At 38.7% G+C, this 17,722-nt stretch overlaps 1 protein-coding gene across 17 annotated transcripts in view; it reads left to right on the top strand.

Moving 5' to 3' along the window:
* NRXN1 (neurexin 1) overlaps positions 1-17,722 on the top strand; it is a 735,915-nt gene that overhangs the window by 371,239 nt on the left and 346,954 nt on the right. For 16 of the 17 annotated variants that reach the window (XM_075497462.1, XM_075497460.1, XM_075497458.1 and 13 more), the window contains 2 exons: positions 1,382-1,555; positions 7,179-7,298. In XM_075497462.1, the coding sequence (XP_075353577.1) occupies positions 1,382-1,555; positions 7,179-7,298 (294 nt within the window). Of the gene's footprint in view, positions 1-1,381; positions 1,556-6,186; positions 6,214-7,178; positions 7,299-17,722 lie in introns of all 17 variants that reach the window. The other variant, XM_075497443.1, reaches the window with a different exon arrangement.

Raw genomic sequence — 17,722 nt, 5'->3', positions numbered from 1 at the left:
AGAATTTTGTCACTGGGGGATGCTCAGAGTCAGATGCTCCCATAAGCACCTTCCTTCAAACAGGTTCAATGCTTCTCAGAAGCTCAGGTGGTCCTCTTCCGGTGTGCCTCAAGGGGCTTGCCTGTAGGCATGCTCAGAGCACTCCCATCAAGCTTGCAAAGATGGCTGCTTTTTCAGGGTTAGGGAATAACAGAGGAGGACAGTAAACTCATGCAAGATGTAGGAAACTATGGTTTTATTCCTTTCTGTCTGTGACTGAAAGAATCAAGCATGTCTTTCCTGCCAGGAGAAGGACTGAAGCCTTTTAGCTAGGGCTGTGTTCATGCTGAGCACACCTCCCCTCTCTGGCCAAGCAAAGCTCAGATTTGTTTCTGCAGCATGTCTTCGGCAACAGGTATGGAACGCACCTAGTTAAACCTATAGTCTGACACTTAAGGCACACTTTAGGGAGGTAGGGTATGTTAGTTTGAAAGATCACTGTTCTGCCCACCAGAGGCACTAAACACATGAAAGAAAGGCACAGCCTGAATTGTTGTAAAACAAGAAAGCATCCCCTCCCTTGGTGTTTAAGAGAAAAGTTATAGTTATGTCCTTGCAAAATAAGTCTCAGAGCTATGAATTACTCAAAGGAAGAAAAGCACTAGCTTTCAGTCCTGAGTAAGTTGCCTGAGGTTCATCAGAGCGAGCTGTTTATAATACGTGTCTGTCGTCAGAATTATTTTTGGCAATAAAATTCTGTTTGCTCAGTGTGCAGATTGCCATTTTAAAGGCATCTAACTCCTCCTGTTCCCACATGACTGACACAGGGTATGAATTTTGGTGGGGAGAATCAGTCATTGCACTGCTTAACAAAGGTATCCCTACGTTTTCCTTAGATATGTCCCTAAACCCTTTATTTCTTGGCGTGTTTTAAATGAATAATTCTGGATATATGGACTTTAGGTGGATCTTGGCACTCTACTTACTGCCTTTTATCTCAGTCTGCTGGATCCATAATCGGGATGATCTGTGGTCAGGTTCCCTGAGTATGCTAACAATGTGCATCAGTGCTAGATGCGTTTCTAGATGGAGATTCTGTGACTGAATCCTCATCTGTGAAATAGATACATGTTTCCTGTATATATGAACTGGCCCATAAATAATATGTCCAGGTAATTCTAAGTAATTAGTCATACAAATGTGAAGTCTACACATGCATTTGAAAAAATATAGTCCTGCAATGTCTTTTCACAGCATATCAGCTATCAAAATTCTTCTACATTTATTTTGAAGAATGTTTTTCTGAGATACCTGTCATTCAGCACAAAAATACCAGAAGATCAAGGAGGTCAAAGATTCTACAGGTTTTTTTCTGTATCTAACGTTTATTTTTCCTTAACAGGTGATTTGTATATTGGAGGAGTGGCCAAAGAAATGTATAAGTCCTTGCCAAAACTGGTGCATGCGAAAGAGGGATTCCAAGGCTGTCTTGCATCAGTTGACTTGAATGGACGGCTCCCTGATCTAATATCAGATGCTCTTTTCTGCAATGGGCAAATAGAAAGAGGATGTGAAGGTATTAAATATGCTGATGTTTTTTTATATCATAGTGAAAGTATTGTGCGAATCCTGCAAAGTTTTGTTGATATGTACACTCCATACATGGAGAGACTATGTTTTACCTGCTTCTAACTGATCTTGTTTGACCCTTTCTTATATAAAGACTGCATTTTTTTTTTTAGTATTATGGAGACAAGTGTGTTCCTGCCCTACAGCACAGAGATTGACCTGAGAACATGAGTTAACTTCTTAAATGTTTAATGTAGGTTCCGTCCTTCTCCAGTGGCAAGATATTTTGCATGTATTTTGTTTACTTCTGATGTATTTTAATTAATGATAGAAACAATAACAATTAGCTTCAGTGAAGTCCTTTGTATCTTCATAACACTTAGGCATTAGCTAATGCTGAGACATTAGCTAATTAATTCCATTTTTAAAGCAGACATTTTGAGTTGATTAATTCAAGGCTAATTTATGAAACTGTTTAAGATCAATCTCCCATCTTCTCTGTTTTGGCTCACCCCTGGGATTTGTATTGTCATGAGCCTTCCTATCTGAAATCAGTAACAGCCAAATATGTTTTATCTCACATTTTTTATGTCTTTATTGACTCATCTGGAATATCATGGAATTTAAGTGAGGACAGAATTAGAAGAGGTATATTTGTAATTCAGGGGTGTCAATCTCTAGCTGTTTTTCCAGCTGTCATTTAATCCCATGTTATTTTTACTATGATATATGGAATAATTTAAATAAATTCTCTGTCCCTGCACATATATTTTATTCACATAATTCTGAATTTTGTGGCTATGTTCCATTTTATGTGTTCTCCCCTCCCTCAAGTGCCATTCTCCTCTGGACAGAAAAATGTGTAAATGACACTGTAGAATTTCAAGTTGGAATCTTGATGATTTTTATATCAAGTTTGTTAAGTTTGCAAATAGACATTGTAAAAAATCCAAGCAGAGCTGGGGGGTTTCCTCAAGCTTCACGAGATAAAGCTTTCTGGTGGATAAATTCTGTCTCCTCTTTTGTTGTGCCTACAGTACATTTGTACAGGTAGAACTTTTTTGTTCTTTACCTGCTACCTTTAGTTAACAGTATAAATCCTATTGATAGCACATAGAAATATGTAAAATTCACAACTTGTTTTTCAATAGCTTTAGTGTCTATTTATTGCTATCAGGAATGAAAAAATTTGTATAAATTAGTTTTGTCACTGAGTTTAGAAAATTAGATTCTGCTTTCTGAATGACGTTAGCAAGTTCCATGCCTGCACCATCCCTTCAGAGAGTCAAAGTATGCCTTAATTCCATTATGCATTTCATAGCTTCTTTTGAAATTATGTAATTTTCTAAATGAATTTTGTGTACTTGAAAGAAATATTGCTACAGGCCTAGAGTGCAACTTCACCTTTTAAACCAGTGGCACAACTCAGCTATCAGTGAATTTAATAAAGCTACCAACAATTTAATAAAGGGCATATAAATATTGTCCTTTTTGGTGGAGAGTCAGCTTTTTCTGACACCAAAATCGAATGACACAAGCAAAATGGTCAAACCAGATGTGCTACCTGGCTCCTAGAGAACTGCCTCATCAAAAGTCTTTTGCCTGCAGAAGGAAATCTTTAACAGCATGGAATGAAATATTCCCTTCCAATAGTTCTGCTTAACCCTCGCCAGTTAGCTCTTCCATCTCACTTGTTTATTTCAAGTCTTCCTGTCTGACCCATCTGTCAGTCTCTTGTCTGCAGACCATGGATCAGATGTACAAAAAAAATGTTCTGACACCTGAAATATGATTTAAGTCACTTGCAAATTTAGTTGCCTCCTAGAGGTCTCTTGTATGCCTCAAACTGCCCATAGCTCTGCTGCTGTGTACAGACAGGACTGTCTCCATCCTTACAGAGCTGAGCAGTTTTGCATCTATCTCATGCTTCAATGGGACGCATAAGCTCTGTAAGTCCCCGGAGATGTCCAGTCCAAAGAGCTCAGGACACAGCAGCAGAAATAATTTCAAAACAACAGGTGTTAGTCACTGCCACTCTCAATCCACAAGACAGCTGGCTGTACTGGTGGGTATATGTCCTTTGTTAAGGCATCAGCCTGCTGCAAAATCTTTCCTGAGAAGTGAGGCACTTGGATTTGACGTTCTTCAGACTTTTATAGGATTGAATTCCCCACCTTTCTGGTATTAAAAAAAAAAAGCCCTGGGGCGAAAGCTCTTTTTCTCTCTTCTGTCAAACTGTGAAGCCATGATGTACTACTAATTAATTTTATCTGTTAGGATTCTGTTCTTAAAAGGTTGATATTTCTCAATAACTTTACTGTCATGAGTGTATGTTTAAAATTCTTTCTTTGGAACTTTTGGGTTTTTTTGCAAATCCGTGGCAAGTTGTAAGGCTTGCATTTCGAAGTTTCAGCCACAGGAAGATAGATATCTCTGTTCTCTATCATTGAGCATTGAATATCATTTACACTTGGCTGCATCCACCTTGTTGACAAATTTTCAATGGCTAGAACAGATAGAAACTAACAGCTAGAAACATAAATATGCTAACTAGCTCTTTGAATTGTTAACAGCAAACCCCAGAGCCAGGTTGTAAGTGTCAGCCCTGTTTTTCTCTAGTCAAATCCATTGTACTTTCCTTACACACTTTAAATAAAGCAGAATTATAGAAATTACAGAATGATAAAAAAATACTTTTAATATATTTAGGAGGAAAATGCACTGTGTGCATGCAATGTGCATATATAATATGTGTATTAAATGAACTATATGAAAAGTTTCAAAGTATTAACACTCGAAGCTTCTTGGTGGTGAGATATGGAATTTGTTTTTGCAATATATAGTAAAACATTGTACATGCTACTTAATAATGCTTTTTGTGTAATATATAGCATGTAAGCCCTCACATAAGACAAATGTAAATGAGACCAAACCCAGTCAATTAAAAAGTCTGCAGTGAAGATTGAATAAATTAGAATATTTAAATAGAATGTGAATCAAAAGGTGAGTGCTTGAGAAGAGTGTATTACAATATTTTTACTAAATAGCTTAGTTCTGTAATATATGTAGGAAAATATGAACCTGTTATGGTAGATATTATAGTATTTACCGACATTAAACAGTCCTTCTCTGTTCTTAAAGAAAAAAAAAATGCCTACTTTTAATAAAAGAAGTTCTTACATGTAAGCTAGTCTTGATGTCAATTTTTTAATAATGACTACTATAGATAAGCAAGAAGTGCTAAGAATCAATTTCATACAAAGCAAAATACCCTGCTTTTTAACAAGATCCTATCTGTATTTTTTCCAAATATGTGTGTTTTAACATGCACTTTTTAATGTGCCTACAGGGTCCTGCAGTTTATGTACTTTTAAGTCCTTGTGACTTTTGCTCTACTTTTGCAAAGATGAGGAAATTTAACATTGCATAACTAAAGTGTAAATAAATGCATGAATATATAACATTTAAACACCTACAGATATTTTCACTTCATCTTTGTAAAGTTTCCGAGTAGCAGAATCTGGTGAGAAAAAAATGTGTCTTGTCTTGTCAGCTACGGGATTCTGTCATTATAATCCCCAGCTCAAGAAAGGGTGATGTAATGCCCAAATGTTTAAACTTCTGGGCTCAAAACTCCAAAGAAAAGGAAATGACTATTCTATGCCTGCCTACTGCAGTCAATCAGTTATGGGTATTATTATTATTATTTGAACAGGAGAAAATAGAACAGTTAATAGTTTTGCTAAAACAGGGATGCAGCGTACACTGCCCTTGTTCTTAATCACACTGATGGCTGTTCAGGTCCTGGTTCAGAGGTGTGCTCAAGCAGTGCCTCATTTAAAGCAAGTGACCATTGAACTGACTTAAATCATATTGACATTGATTTTTCTAAAATACTGGCAAATCAAAAGAAAATCCCACACTGCGATCTTTGAAGGACATGTAATGTGAAAGAAGGGTTAAGTGGATTTCTCTTTATAGGATGATTTAGGATATTTATATAATCTTTGGACCAGTTTTGCCCTGTCATCAGTGACTTGCAGTGGGAGTTTCAAATGGATATTGATGTGTCTTCTCCAAAACAATTCAGGATAATTTTGTAATCCCAGAAACAAATTTTTCCTTGTAGTGTCAAGAGTAAGTGTGAAATGTGTATGTGAGCTCATAGTAATCTGTAGTTCATGGTCTGTATTTCAGTCTTCGTTCACCAGTCACAAAGAAAGGGCTAGAAAAAAGAAAGACCAAAGAGGATGACAATGCTAATTATTCTTGAGTTCAGTGTATCTGAACATGACAAATGGCTAGTCAGGATTCAGCCATGCATTTACTCTGCTAATGCATTCATATCTATCCAAGGAAGAAAAAAAAAAAACTTTTAATTTTCCTTCATTATATGTCATCAGCTCAATTAACCATTATATTTGTAGTAAAATACTGGCAAATTACTGCTTTCTTATTTTGGCTTGCCTGAAGATTTATGGCTATTAGCATTAATTTGTTTGCATTATATGGCATTTCTTTCTCTCTTTAACAGCAGCATGCACTTTACTCTGAATGGTTTTTTTTCTGTGTTTGCTGCCATTTCAATATTGCTTACTAACATTTAATATATTTTGCTTTTTTATTTTGCTGACAAAGTTGCATTGATGAAAGCTGATTTGCAAGGTAGATAGCCCTGTGTGTATTAAACAAGACTGAAACCCCCAGTGCATAGTTGGATTTCTGCAATAAATGCTGTGTACATTCCAGAACTAAAATGTTATTTTATTTCAGATTTTGTCTTTCACACTTCTAAAACAATGGGCTACATGAACCTTCCTATTCCAGCATAGCTTGCATAAAGGCTTTCAGTCTTGAATATGTTTGTATAGTGATTGCTTTAGTGCTTTGATCATTCCTTTTCAAATTTCTTTATATTTCAGTAGTCTAGTTATGATTCTCTAGAAATAGAGTAGCTTTGTTTTTCATGCATATGTCACATTTTGGCATGCCAGTTCATTAGTAGTCTGATTTTCTGCATTTCCCCTTAAAAAAGGAACCTGCATGGGATCCCTGAAGCATGTGAATCAGTACTTGCCAACATTCCTGCCAAAGAATCCCAAACTCCTCTCAATTTCAGACCTAAATAATTTAAAATAATTTGTGGGATTAAAAGCATTGTATAGTGTAGCTTCATATTATTATTTTTTAATTTTGTTTTGGTTTTAATTTTATTTTCCAATCTTTACTTTCATCTCCCAGAGCTTTGCTATCTGTGGCATCTGGCTTTGCTGTTTGAAATGTATTTACAGGAAAAAATAATACTGAAGTTTTTAGAAAACCCTTAGCCAGTTAATGGTCTGACACGAGATTAACAAATAACTCGCAACAAAGTTAACATTCCCACTGTACCTGGAATAACTCTGCTTCAGTTTGTGCATTCTTATGTGTTTGACATATCAATCTTAAAACTAAAGAAAAACATCCTTTTAATATTACATGCTGCTACAAAATCAGCAAGTTTATGTGCGTTTTACTTGGTATCTCTGCTCATTTGATTTGAGATTTTGGCAACTAGTTAATGTGATCCAGTGAGAAACATCTTTCTTTAGAAGACAAAGTGCAAGTCCTTTTTTGTATGTTCTCATCAGGCCCCAGCACAACGTGCCAAGAAGATTCATGTGCAAACCAGGGAGTGTGCTTACAGCAGTGGGATGGATTCAGTTGTGACTGTAGTATGACCTCCTTTAGTGGACCATTATGCAATGACCGTAAGTACACTGAAAAATTCTAATCTGAAAGCTCGAGAGCTTTAAAGCAATATTTGAGGCAAGTGTCTGAAGCTTTATATTATTTTAATATTAGATATTTAAATGAACTGGCAAACCCCATGAAAATCTGTAAGGCTTGTGGGAAGAATATAGCTAAAATATACAGTATAAGTTTTGGACAATGTGCAGTATCAAACATTGACAGAATTTGGTTTTATTACACTTGATTGCATGTCTAATATACTGATGGTTACCTGTTTGAAATAATCCCTTTCCTGCATAAATGTTACAAATAGGGGTTTTTTCCTGATTGAAAAAACCTTTTGCATTTTATTATCTTAAGCTATATTGTAATTTTGTAGCATTATATCATGAGGGCTATAATTACTGTGAAACAGTTGACAAGGCTCATTATCTCCCTTTGTAGATTTCTTTAGATGACACACTAAGCATGCCAATAATAAAAGCATGCCAAGTGTTTTAGTTCTTTTAAATTTCATCTGAATAAAACTACATAACATACACCAACCATCTGGTCTTTCAGGAAAAACTTAAATGTGTCAAAAATAAGGGGCCTGATTCACCAATGTCATAATCTAGTTTTATTCCAATCTAGCCTTATTGATCTAAATAGAATTATGCAGAAGTGAAAGTGGAACAGTAATGCAAGAGCCATAATGATCCACGGTAACTTACTAAGGCAAGCTACTGAGTTTTCTTTTTAACTCGTCACATTTGAAATATCCAAATGTTGCATATTTTTATATCCATATGAAGAGGGAATTTCTTTAAGGCTAAGCATTTTTATTTCTATTTGTATACGTTTATCTGAAAGAATGACTGATGGTAGAAAGTGACGGTATAATTGCCTAGTCAAGCATTTTGGATTTTTATGTCTTGCTCTGGTTTTCCACTCTACAGCAAGGTGTACCTTCTTGGACAAACCCTAAAATAACAGAATAGTTATAATCTGAAAAGCTTTTGGCTCAAATTATATCTAGCACAAGACTAGAAAATGAATTATATGTAAAAGCTATATTAATTATTCTCATGAAAGTTCCACTTTTCTACTCGTGACCATGTTTGAAAACTATGGAAAGGACTCACCTCAGTCTGTTTCTCTGCAGCTGCTGTCATGGTAGAAATGAAATGTGGTATCAAAAAACTTTCGATAATTTGAGCAAAGGTTTGGATTTACTTTATGTATATGAGTTTGCCCTTCCCAGCAATGTGAGTGATTAGTCATGCTGCTAAACATATATTTTTGAAGATTTCAGTCCCCTATCTGCTACAGGAGAAAATGATTTGTTTCTATTTTATTTTAAGTTGTTATTTCTGTTCTTCTGTGATCTTTGAGTTCTTCCAAAAGTAACTAAAAACTATGAATAAGAAGTTATCTAGAAGTTATATTCCATATCTAGCGAAGGAAAAACTGTTTATAAATTTGTCTTAGTAATAACTGATGTCTGGACCTGGAATATTCTATGAATTATTTCTTCAAGTAACAGATATTGCATAAATTTGGTGAACTGATGAATTTACGTAAGAAAGATATTTACCAATCTGTGAAGACTCATTTGCATGGTAACATTATGGATTACATTGCACACAATCAGAGAATTCTCAATATACTATTTCTGAAGACGGTAAAGGAGTACCTTTAGTACATGGCTGCCAAAAATACTTTTTTTTTTTTCCCAGATAAATCTTTTTTTTTTAATGTTCTTCTGTCACAAACATGAAATATAAATTTATCTTAGATATGGATGTTTTGTAATGGAATTCAGAGTCTGGTAAATATAATACGTTTGGTTTCTGCTTTATCTTGGCTCCTCAGATTAGTTCAGATACCAAAAATCCGCAAAGCAAATCTAACGAGAGAGATTTTTCATAATGGTATATGTGAAGGAAAGAAGGAGAAATGATGTTGTAATCTCAATGTCATCTAGATGCTCCTAGACTCCTCTCTGCTGTGTTCAGGAAGAGCATAATGGAAAGAGGACTGATGAAATGTTACTACAGTTTTTAGTAACTTGCATAGGCTGCGCACCACAGGCTAAGCTTCTGCAGCACTGAAGTAAGACAAACTCCCTTCACGTGAAGAAAAATTATCTCAGCGACAGGTCTGGAATAGCACCTGCTCATTGCTGAAAAACGCATCCCCTTCAGAAGGACACAGGCATGTTCTTGAGTAGTGTGTGTGAGCATGTTTCCATTGCAGATTGCGCATGGAGCGACACTGGTTGACAGAAGCTGAAATCTAACCTAGTATTGCTACATTGCCCTTGGCTTACTTTACATTTGAAAGTACTATTTTATGTAAAATGGAACATTCAGGACATCAAAATCTCATAGGTAGAGACTTTTTGTTATCAAACCCAAAAATTGACCACTTAAAAATAAGTGTCAGTGGTTGTAAGAGAAACATTTAAAAGTACCTGGTTTATGGAGACTTGCATCCCTCCTGTATTGAATGTCCATGTCCAGGTATTGGCAGCAGGGGGCTTCAGGGTGGCCTCCGTGAGGAGAGGCTGGGACTGCCCCATGCCGGGCACGCTCCAACAGACCCACCACAGGACACAGCCAAGTCCCTCAGCCAAGCTGGTGGCACCTCTGTGAAAACACGCTTAGAAAGTATGCCATTCTTACCAAAGTGCCAGACAGATGAAGGAGAAGGGAACAAAAAGAGTGAGAAACAGCAGAGGGAACACGAAGGTCAGAGCAGGGGGAGTGGGTGAGCAGCTGGGTGGGAATTTGGCCCTCAGCCAGGATTAACCCACCACACCTCATTGTTTTGTTCCATGGTTAAGCCACGACTCCTCCCCATTATTTTGTTCCACTAGTTCTTAGGGGACATATCTGAGTAGAAATTTCAGAGTGACAAAATGGCTGAGATGAGAGGGGACCTGCGGAGATTGTCTAGTCCAACCCCTCTGCTCAGAGCAGAGTGAGCTAGTACGGGTTACCCAGGGCTGTGTCCAGTTGGGTTCTGAGTATCTCCAAGGATGGAGACTCCACAACCTCTCTGGGCAACCTATGCCAGTGCTCAGTCACCCTCACAGTACAAACATTTTCCTTATATTTAAATGAGATTTTGTGTATTTCAGTTTGTCCTATTGCCTCTTGTCCTGTCACTGGGCACCACTGAGAAGAATATCTCTCTGTTGTCTTTACTCCCACCCATCAGGTATTTTAAAACATTGATAGGATCCCCACTGAGCCTTCTCCAGACTGAACAGTCCCTGCTCTCTCAACCTCTCTTCATATGAGAGATGCTTCAAGCCCTTAATTGCCTTTGTGGCCCTTTGCTGGACTTATTCCAGTATGCTTCTGTTGCACTGGGGAGCCCAGCACTAGGACATAGTGCTCCAGATGCATCTCAACAGTGCTGAGTAGAGGGGAAGGATCACATCTCTCAACCTTTCTGCGACCTTTTTCCTAATGCAGCCAATGAGGCTGTTGGCCGCCTTTGCCACAAGAGAACGTTGCTGACTCATGTTCAACTTGGTGTCTACCAGGATGCCCAGATCCTTTGCAAAGCTGCTTTCCAGCTGCTCAGGCCTGCAGCTGCTCAGGCCTCAGCCTGTCCCGGTGCATGGGGTTATTCCTCCCCAGGTGCAGGATTTGGCATTTTCCTTTGTTTTACGAGGTTCTTATCAGCCCACTTCTCCATCTTGTCAGCGTCCCTCTGAATGGCAGTACACGCATCTGGTCTATCAACCACTCCTCCCAGTTTTGTATCATCTGAAATTTGCATAAATGTGCACAAATTACCTTGCTGCATTTGAGTTGATACTTTCAGCATGTTTCCCATAGTAACCTCAGTCCACAAAGATTTGGCATGCGTCGTTCCTAGGCTTTACAATGTAAATGTTTCATGTGTATCATTCTTGTCTTTAATTTCCAAAACAGAGTTTGGAGGAAATAATGAAAGAGTGAGTTTCTTGAAAAATGTTATAATACATTCTACTAATACAGTGTGCAAGAATTTTCTTTAATCTTTCCTATAACAGCAAATTATTACTCCTGTGCTGTTCAGTGTATTATTCCAGGTGAAAAAGTGCACAGCTTTAAATGGAGATTTTTTAAAAAAATTATCTCAAAATAAGCACTGTGTGAGGCAGGTTGTTTCTTTCTCAGTCCAGGAGTGTCCTCTGTGTGTCAGCTAGAGAAAAGGAGAAGTTTAGGGAATGTACCCCTATGGAAAATTACCTGGGCCAGCCAAGAGTAAGGCTACAGTTTTACAACTTTAGTCAGGAACACCCACAGTTTAATCCACAAAAGTTTTGTTTAGTTGCAAATCTCAGTACTCCACTACAGTGAGTGTGGAGTGCCTGTAGACAGTAAGCCTCCGTGGTGGCACAAGTAGGAACATTCTGTGTGCTGCAGTTTCCTATTTACTGGAACATAAACAAGGCAGGGGAAGTTTTGACCCCAAGATGCTATACAGATTACCATTTTCTCTTTTGATGTGATATGACACTTGGAGATTCAGGGCAACAGTGTAAAGCGTAAGTGATAAGCATAACACAGACTAGTAGCAGTTGTTCCTACAAAAATGGGATTATATAGAAGACTGTACTAAAAGGACAGTTAATGGCTGTTCTTACAAATGGATGGCTGCATGCAACTCCTCTGAGAAAATACATCATGAACATCGTAACTATTTCTAACAGCAGGTTATGTAGTGAAAGCTATCCTCCCAGGGAATTCAGCTTTTTTATAAGAGTAGGGTTGAAAATTACTCTGGCAAAACAAAACAAATCTATAAGAGATTATCTGCTTTCTATAAGTTTACATCTGTTTTTACTCGGGCAGTCTTTAAGTATAGCCATATTAGTGAATGTAATGGCATGTTTGTGGAAACAAATACTGCTATTATGGCATAGAAAATAGCAGACATAATAACAATGTCACATTACATTAGTATAGAAATGTTCTGTGCCAAATTACAGGGCAACTTCAACACTGCCTGTTACCGTAAGGGAATAATGTATTGGCGTTGTACTTGTGATGGTATAGCTAACACTGTGTCAACACTTCCATTAAAATCCATTTCTGAAGGGTTAGAACTTCACCATGGAGCCTCTTCTGACTAGGAGTTTGTCATTCTCAACCACTGTGAGTAACAAAACTTTTTTTAAAAGTTCTCCTACTTTGACTCTTTACCAAGAAAAATCTAAAGCCCTCCTTTAAATGGAGAACTGTGTCAATATTACAAAACGGGTTCCTGTAAAACATGTTTGATTTTCTTGATATTTGATTGCATTATAGATATACTGCCTTTCAGCTAAAACTATATCTGTAGTGATGGTTAGCTTTTATTTTAAATGTGTTTGGATGTTAATATAATAATTGTTGTGTATTGGGACGATTTAACTGGAGATTGGACAAGGAGTTCAAGGAAGGCCTGCTAGGAAAAGATGGAATCCACCTACCAAAGTGGGGCAAAAGCATCTTTGCCACAAGCTGGCCAACCTGGTGAGGAGAGAATCAGGACTAGGAATGGTGGGGAATGGAGATGACAACTCACAAGTAAGTGAGGAAATAGTGGACTGAGTGTGACAGGAAGGTGTGGAGCTCTGGCCAGGGACAAGTGACGAGCCAGCTGAGAGCTTAAGGGTTAGGGTTAGAGGGCAGACCAAAGTCTAATATGATGTGATGGGTATCTGCTACAAAATTCCTGATAAGGAGGAAGAAATAGATGAGGCCTTCTTCAGACAAGTTGAAGAAGCCTCATGTTCGCACACCTAGTCCTCATGGGGTACTTGAATTACCCCAGTATCTGCCAGAGAGGCAACAGAGCAGGGCGTAAGCAATCTAGATGTCTGGAGTGCATTTACTTGCTGACACAGGTGATCAAGGAGCCAATGAAGGGAGGCACACTGCTAGACTACATACGTACAAACAAGGAAGAATGGATCAGAGTTGCGATGGTCAAAAAGTTCAGTTCTTGAGAGGTCGGAGCAAGACAAAAAGCTGGAACACAATCCTGGACTTCAAGAGAGCAGACCTTGGCCTGTTCGGGGACCTGCCTGGAAGAATCCTGTAGGGCCCAGGAGAACTGGTAGATTTTCAAGGATCACTTCCTCAAAGCTGAGGAACCCTCATGCATAACCTCATACATAGAAAATCAAGCAAAAGTGGCAAAAGGCAGGAGGAGCCTCTGACAAAACTCAAACATTAAGAGGGAGTGTGCAAGAGGTGGAAGCAGACTCAAGTGGCCCAGGAATAATATAGAGATGCTGTCCATGCATGCCAGGATGGGGTTAGGAAAGCCAAGGCCCACTTGGAGTTTAATCTGGCAAGGGACATGGAGAGGTAACAGGAAGGGCTCCTACTGGCAGTGAAAGAGCAGGAAAATGTGGGCCTGCCACTGAATGGGGTGAGGGGACCTCATGGCAAGGGACATGGAAGAGACTGAGGTACTCAGTCTTCTTTGCCTTGGTATTTACTGGTAAGACCAGCCTTTAGCACTTTCAGCAATCCCAGGTCCCTGAGACCAGTGGGAAAGTCTGGAGGAAGACTTACCTTGGTGGAGGAAGATCAGGTCAGGGAATATCTAAACAAAGTGGACATATACAAGTTCCTGAGACCTGATGGGAGGCATCCATGAGTGTCACAGGTCATTGCAATGCTGCTCTTGATTATCTATGAAAGGTCATGGCTATCGGGGGCAGTTCCTGAGAACTAGAAAAAAGTAAATGTTTCTCCTGTCTTCAAGAAGGAAGATCCAGTAAACTACAGGCTGGTCAGCCTCACCTCGATCACTGAAAAGGTGATGGATAAAATTTGCCTGAAAGCCATTTCCAAACATACTAGGGACAAGAAGGCTGTTAGCGGAAGCCAGTATGGACTTATGAAGGGCAAATCATGTATTATTAAATGACAGCATTCACAGCATTCTCCTGGAGAAACTGGCTGCTCACGGCCTGGACGGGTGTACTCTTTGCTGATTAAAAAACTGGCTGGATGGCCGGGCCCAAAGAGTGGTGGTGAATGGAGTTAAATCCAGCTGGCAGCCAGTCACAAGTGGTGTTCCCCAGGGCTCAGTATTGGGGCCAGTTCTGTTTGATATCTTTATCAATGATCTGGACAAGGGGATGGAGTGCACCCTCAGTAAGTTTGCAGACGACACCAAGCTGGGCGGGAGTGCTGATCTGCTTGAGGGTAGGAAGGATCTACAGAGGGACCTGGACAGGCTGGATCAATGGGCTGAGGCCAATTGTATGAGGTTCAACAAGGCTCAGTGCAAAGTCCTGCACTTGGGTCACAACAACCCCATGCAATGCTACAGCCTTGGGAAGAGTGGCTGGAAAGCTGCCCAGCAGAGAAGGACCTGGGGGTGTTGGTTGACAGCCACCTGAATATGAGCCAGCAGTGTGCCCAGGTGGCCAAGAAAGCCAATGGCATCCTGGCTTGTATCAGAAATAGTGTGGCCAGCAGGACCAGGGAAGTGATCGTGCCCCTGTACTCGGCACTGGTGAGGCCACACCTTGAATACTGTGTTCAGTTTTGGGCCCCTCACTACAAGAGAGACATTGAGGGGCTGGAGTGTATCCAAAGATGGGCAACGAGGCTGGTGAAGGGTCTAGAGCACAAGTCTGATGAGGAGCAGCTGAGGGAACTGGGGTTGTTTAGCCTGGAGAAAAGGAGGCTGAGGGGAGACCTTATTGCTCTCTACAACTACCTGGAAGGAGGTTGTAGCAAGGTGGGTGTCGGTCTCTTCTCCCAGGTAACAAGTGACTCCCAGGTGACAGGACGAGAGGAAATGGCCTCAAGTTGCACCAGGGGAGGTTTAGATTGGACATTAGGAAATTTTACTTCACTGAGAGGGTTATCAAGCATTGGAACAGGCTGCCCAGGGAAGTGGTTGAGTCGCCATCCCTGGAAGTATTTAAAAGATGTTTGGATGAGGTGTGCTTAGGGACATGGTGTAGTGGTGGTCTTGGTAGTGTTGGGTTTACGGTTGGACTCAATGATCTCAAAGGTCTTTTCCAACCTATACAATTCTGTGACAGTGGATTTGGTACTTAGGTATTTGTCATTTTTTGCTAAGCTGACAATCTGTGTTCTGATTTGCAACCATGCTGAGCATTCAAAATTGGGACTGAAACATGTATGTTTCCAGAAAGTCAAATCCTAATTATTTCAGATTGAACACACCAAACAGTGGATACTTTTGGCTGTTACTGAGGATGGTAGAAACTAGGTACTGTAAAAATACATTAGTTTAAGTTTATGAGAGATTTGGCTATTAGAGTATTTGACATTATAAAAATTCCAGGAGGAACTGAATGATTCTCTCTTCAGCATAGTGTTTGGAGAGTGCATTAAGTAATATTAAGGTTATACTTTGAAACACAAAACCCCTAAATATTGAGTCAGCATTCAACTTCTGCAATAAGTGAGCGGTTTCATAAACACCAGCCTTCTTCACTGCAGAGCTCTGATCAAAACAAGTGCATTCTTGCACTGAATGAGACAAGTCTTATACTTTGTGAACATGTAATTAGCAATTATGTAATAATCCATGTGCAAGGAGGGGTAATTTAATATTTTACACAGAAGTGTAGACCTGGCTTTCCTTAGGTTTGAAGTGTTTTGTGTTTAATGTTGTGTATGTGTATATATATTTTTTAAAAATCACATACTATATTTATACTGTATAAAAAATAGGAGTATTTATTATTTTCTCTCGTCAATGCCACTGACTTTTTACAGTCTTCTGAACTATCATATGGTGTTGACAATGGATAGTCATTCTCTCACAATGCCTTCCTTCTTCTGGAATGCAAATCAGAGGGTGATACTCACATAATCTCTGTTTACATTACCAGTCCGCTATTACACAAATGATGGATTTAAATAATTTTACCACATATATTTATTTCACATTTATTAATTGATTTAACTGTTATGGATACTGCATCTTTTGGGCCTTTTGACACCTAGGGTGTAAGATCAGTCTTAATGCTACTTTTGTGAGAAGGACATATACAAAATAAAGAAGCTTAATTAAACCAGTGACCTAAAGCTAAACTAACCATAAGAGCCACTCAGTAGTACTTTCCAAAATAATATTACATATTCCTCGCTAAGACTTTGCAGTTGCTAGCTACCAATAAACGTACAACCTGCTATTAAGAAAAGGGAATGAAAATTCCTCAGAGTACTTTAAAACACATTTGATTTCCATCCCCAGTAGCTCAGAATTAAAAAATCTGTACCTGATAACACGCCAGTCTAAATACTTCATGTGATTATTTTGCCACAGAGGCTCACAGTACACAGGAGAAATAAAGATAGCTGCACGCAAAATTACAATGCAGGGCATGCTGCTGGAATGAACGAATTGAAGAAATCTCAATTTGTTCAGCCTATCTTATCCAATACCTCTCTATAATGAATATCTGGAATTTCTGATGACAAATATCAGTGGCCTAATTTGTATAAACTTCAAAGGAAGTAGGACTTCACACATGCAGTCTTGAAAATGCAGAACTGTTGAGGTGTTTTTGAGAATTAGAAAAACTGTAAAAAGAGCAAGGAAAGCAAGAAAGCATGTTGCCTGTGAGCCATGGCTGTGGACCAGGATTACGTTTTTTAACTTTTGTTTTTATTGGAATCCTAATCAGGATAGACGGCACCTTGAGCTGTCAGGCTCCTCAGATGTCATATGGGAGCACCTGTTGCTCCAGCCAGAACTATGGAGCATGATGCACAGATGACAATATTTTTTCAAGGTTTTAGTGATCCAGCTCTATTAGGTTTGTTTCTCCTCTGTTTCATGTGGATTTTGTAGTATGTAAATTTTGGCCTTTCATTAAGATATATCAGTCTATTAATTATGTAAGTTAACAGGCATATTCTTGTTGACAGTCTGAAAACAAGTTGTGGAATTTTTTTCTTTTTTACATACAAATCCTGGAGTAGTCAGTCAGATGAGCTATCCATGCCTACAATAGTTAAGTAATTTCCATTTTCTTAAGTACATTACAAACTATCCCTTTAAAAAAATGAAAAGCACAGAAAGTTGTTTGGCAGGGATTGTAGAAGCTCTTACATGTGAGAATATTTCTAACAAGCAGTAATAAGTAAAGTTTTAAGTGGGATACTTGATACAGAAAAAGCCGAGGAGGAACTTTCAAGGTAGCCAGAATACATTGTTATAGTTGTGCTTGTAGCTCAGATAGAAGCAATTACACAACATTTCTGGCCTACTCGGAGGTATTTTCTGTTTCACAATATTAACAATGGAACATAGTGTCAGAAAATTGCAAGCTTCTCTCTGCCTCTGGAGGAATCAAGGGAGTAATTAAATTGGATTTTGGTATGTCAATAATATCTTTCTCTTATTAATGGCATAATAATTTTGTAAATCAAATCCTAGAAGTGTTTCCAGTGTCATAAAGGTGAAAATG

This window comes from Mycteria americana, chromosome 3 (assembly GCF_035582795.1).
Source record: "Mycteria americana isolate JAX WOST 10 ecotype Jacksonville Zoo and Gardens chromosome 3, USCA_MyAme_1.0, whole genome shotgun sequence".
NCBI lineage: Eukaryota > Metazoa > Chordata > Aves > Ciconiiformes > Ciconiidae > Mycteria > Mycteria americana.
The sequence above is the reverse complement of the archived record's forward strand: the minus strand, read 5'-3'. Positions and strand labels throughout refer to the sequence as shown.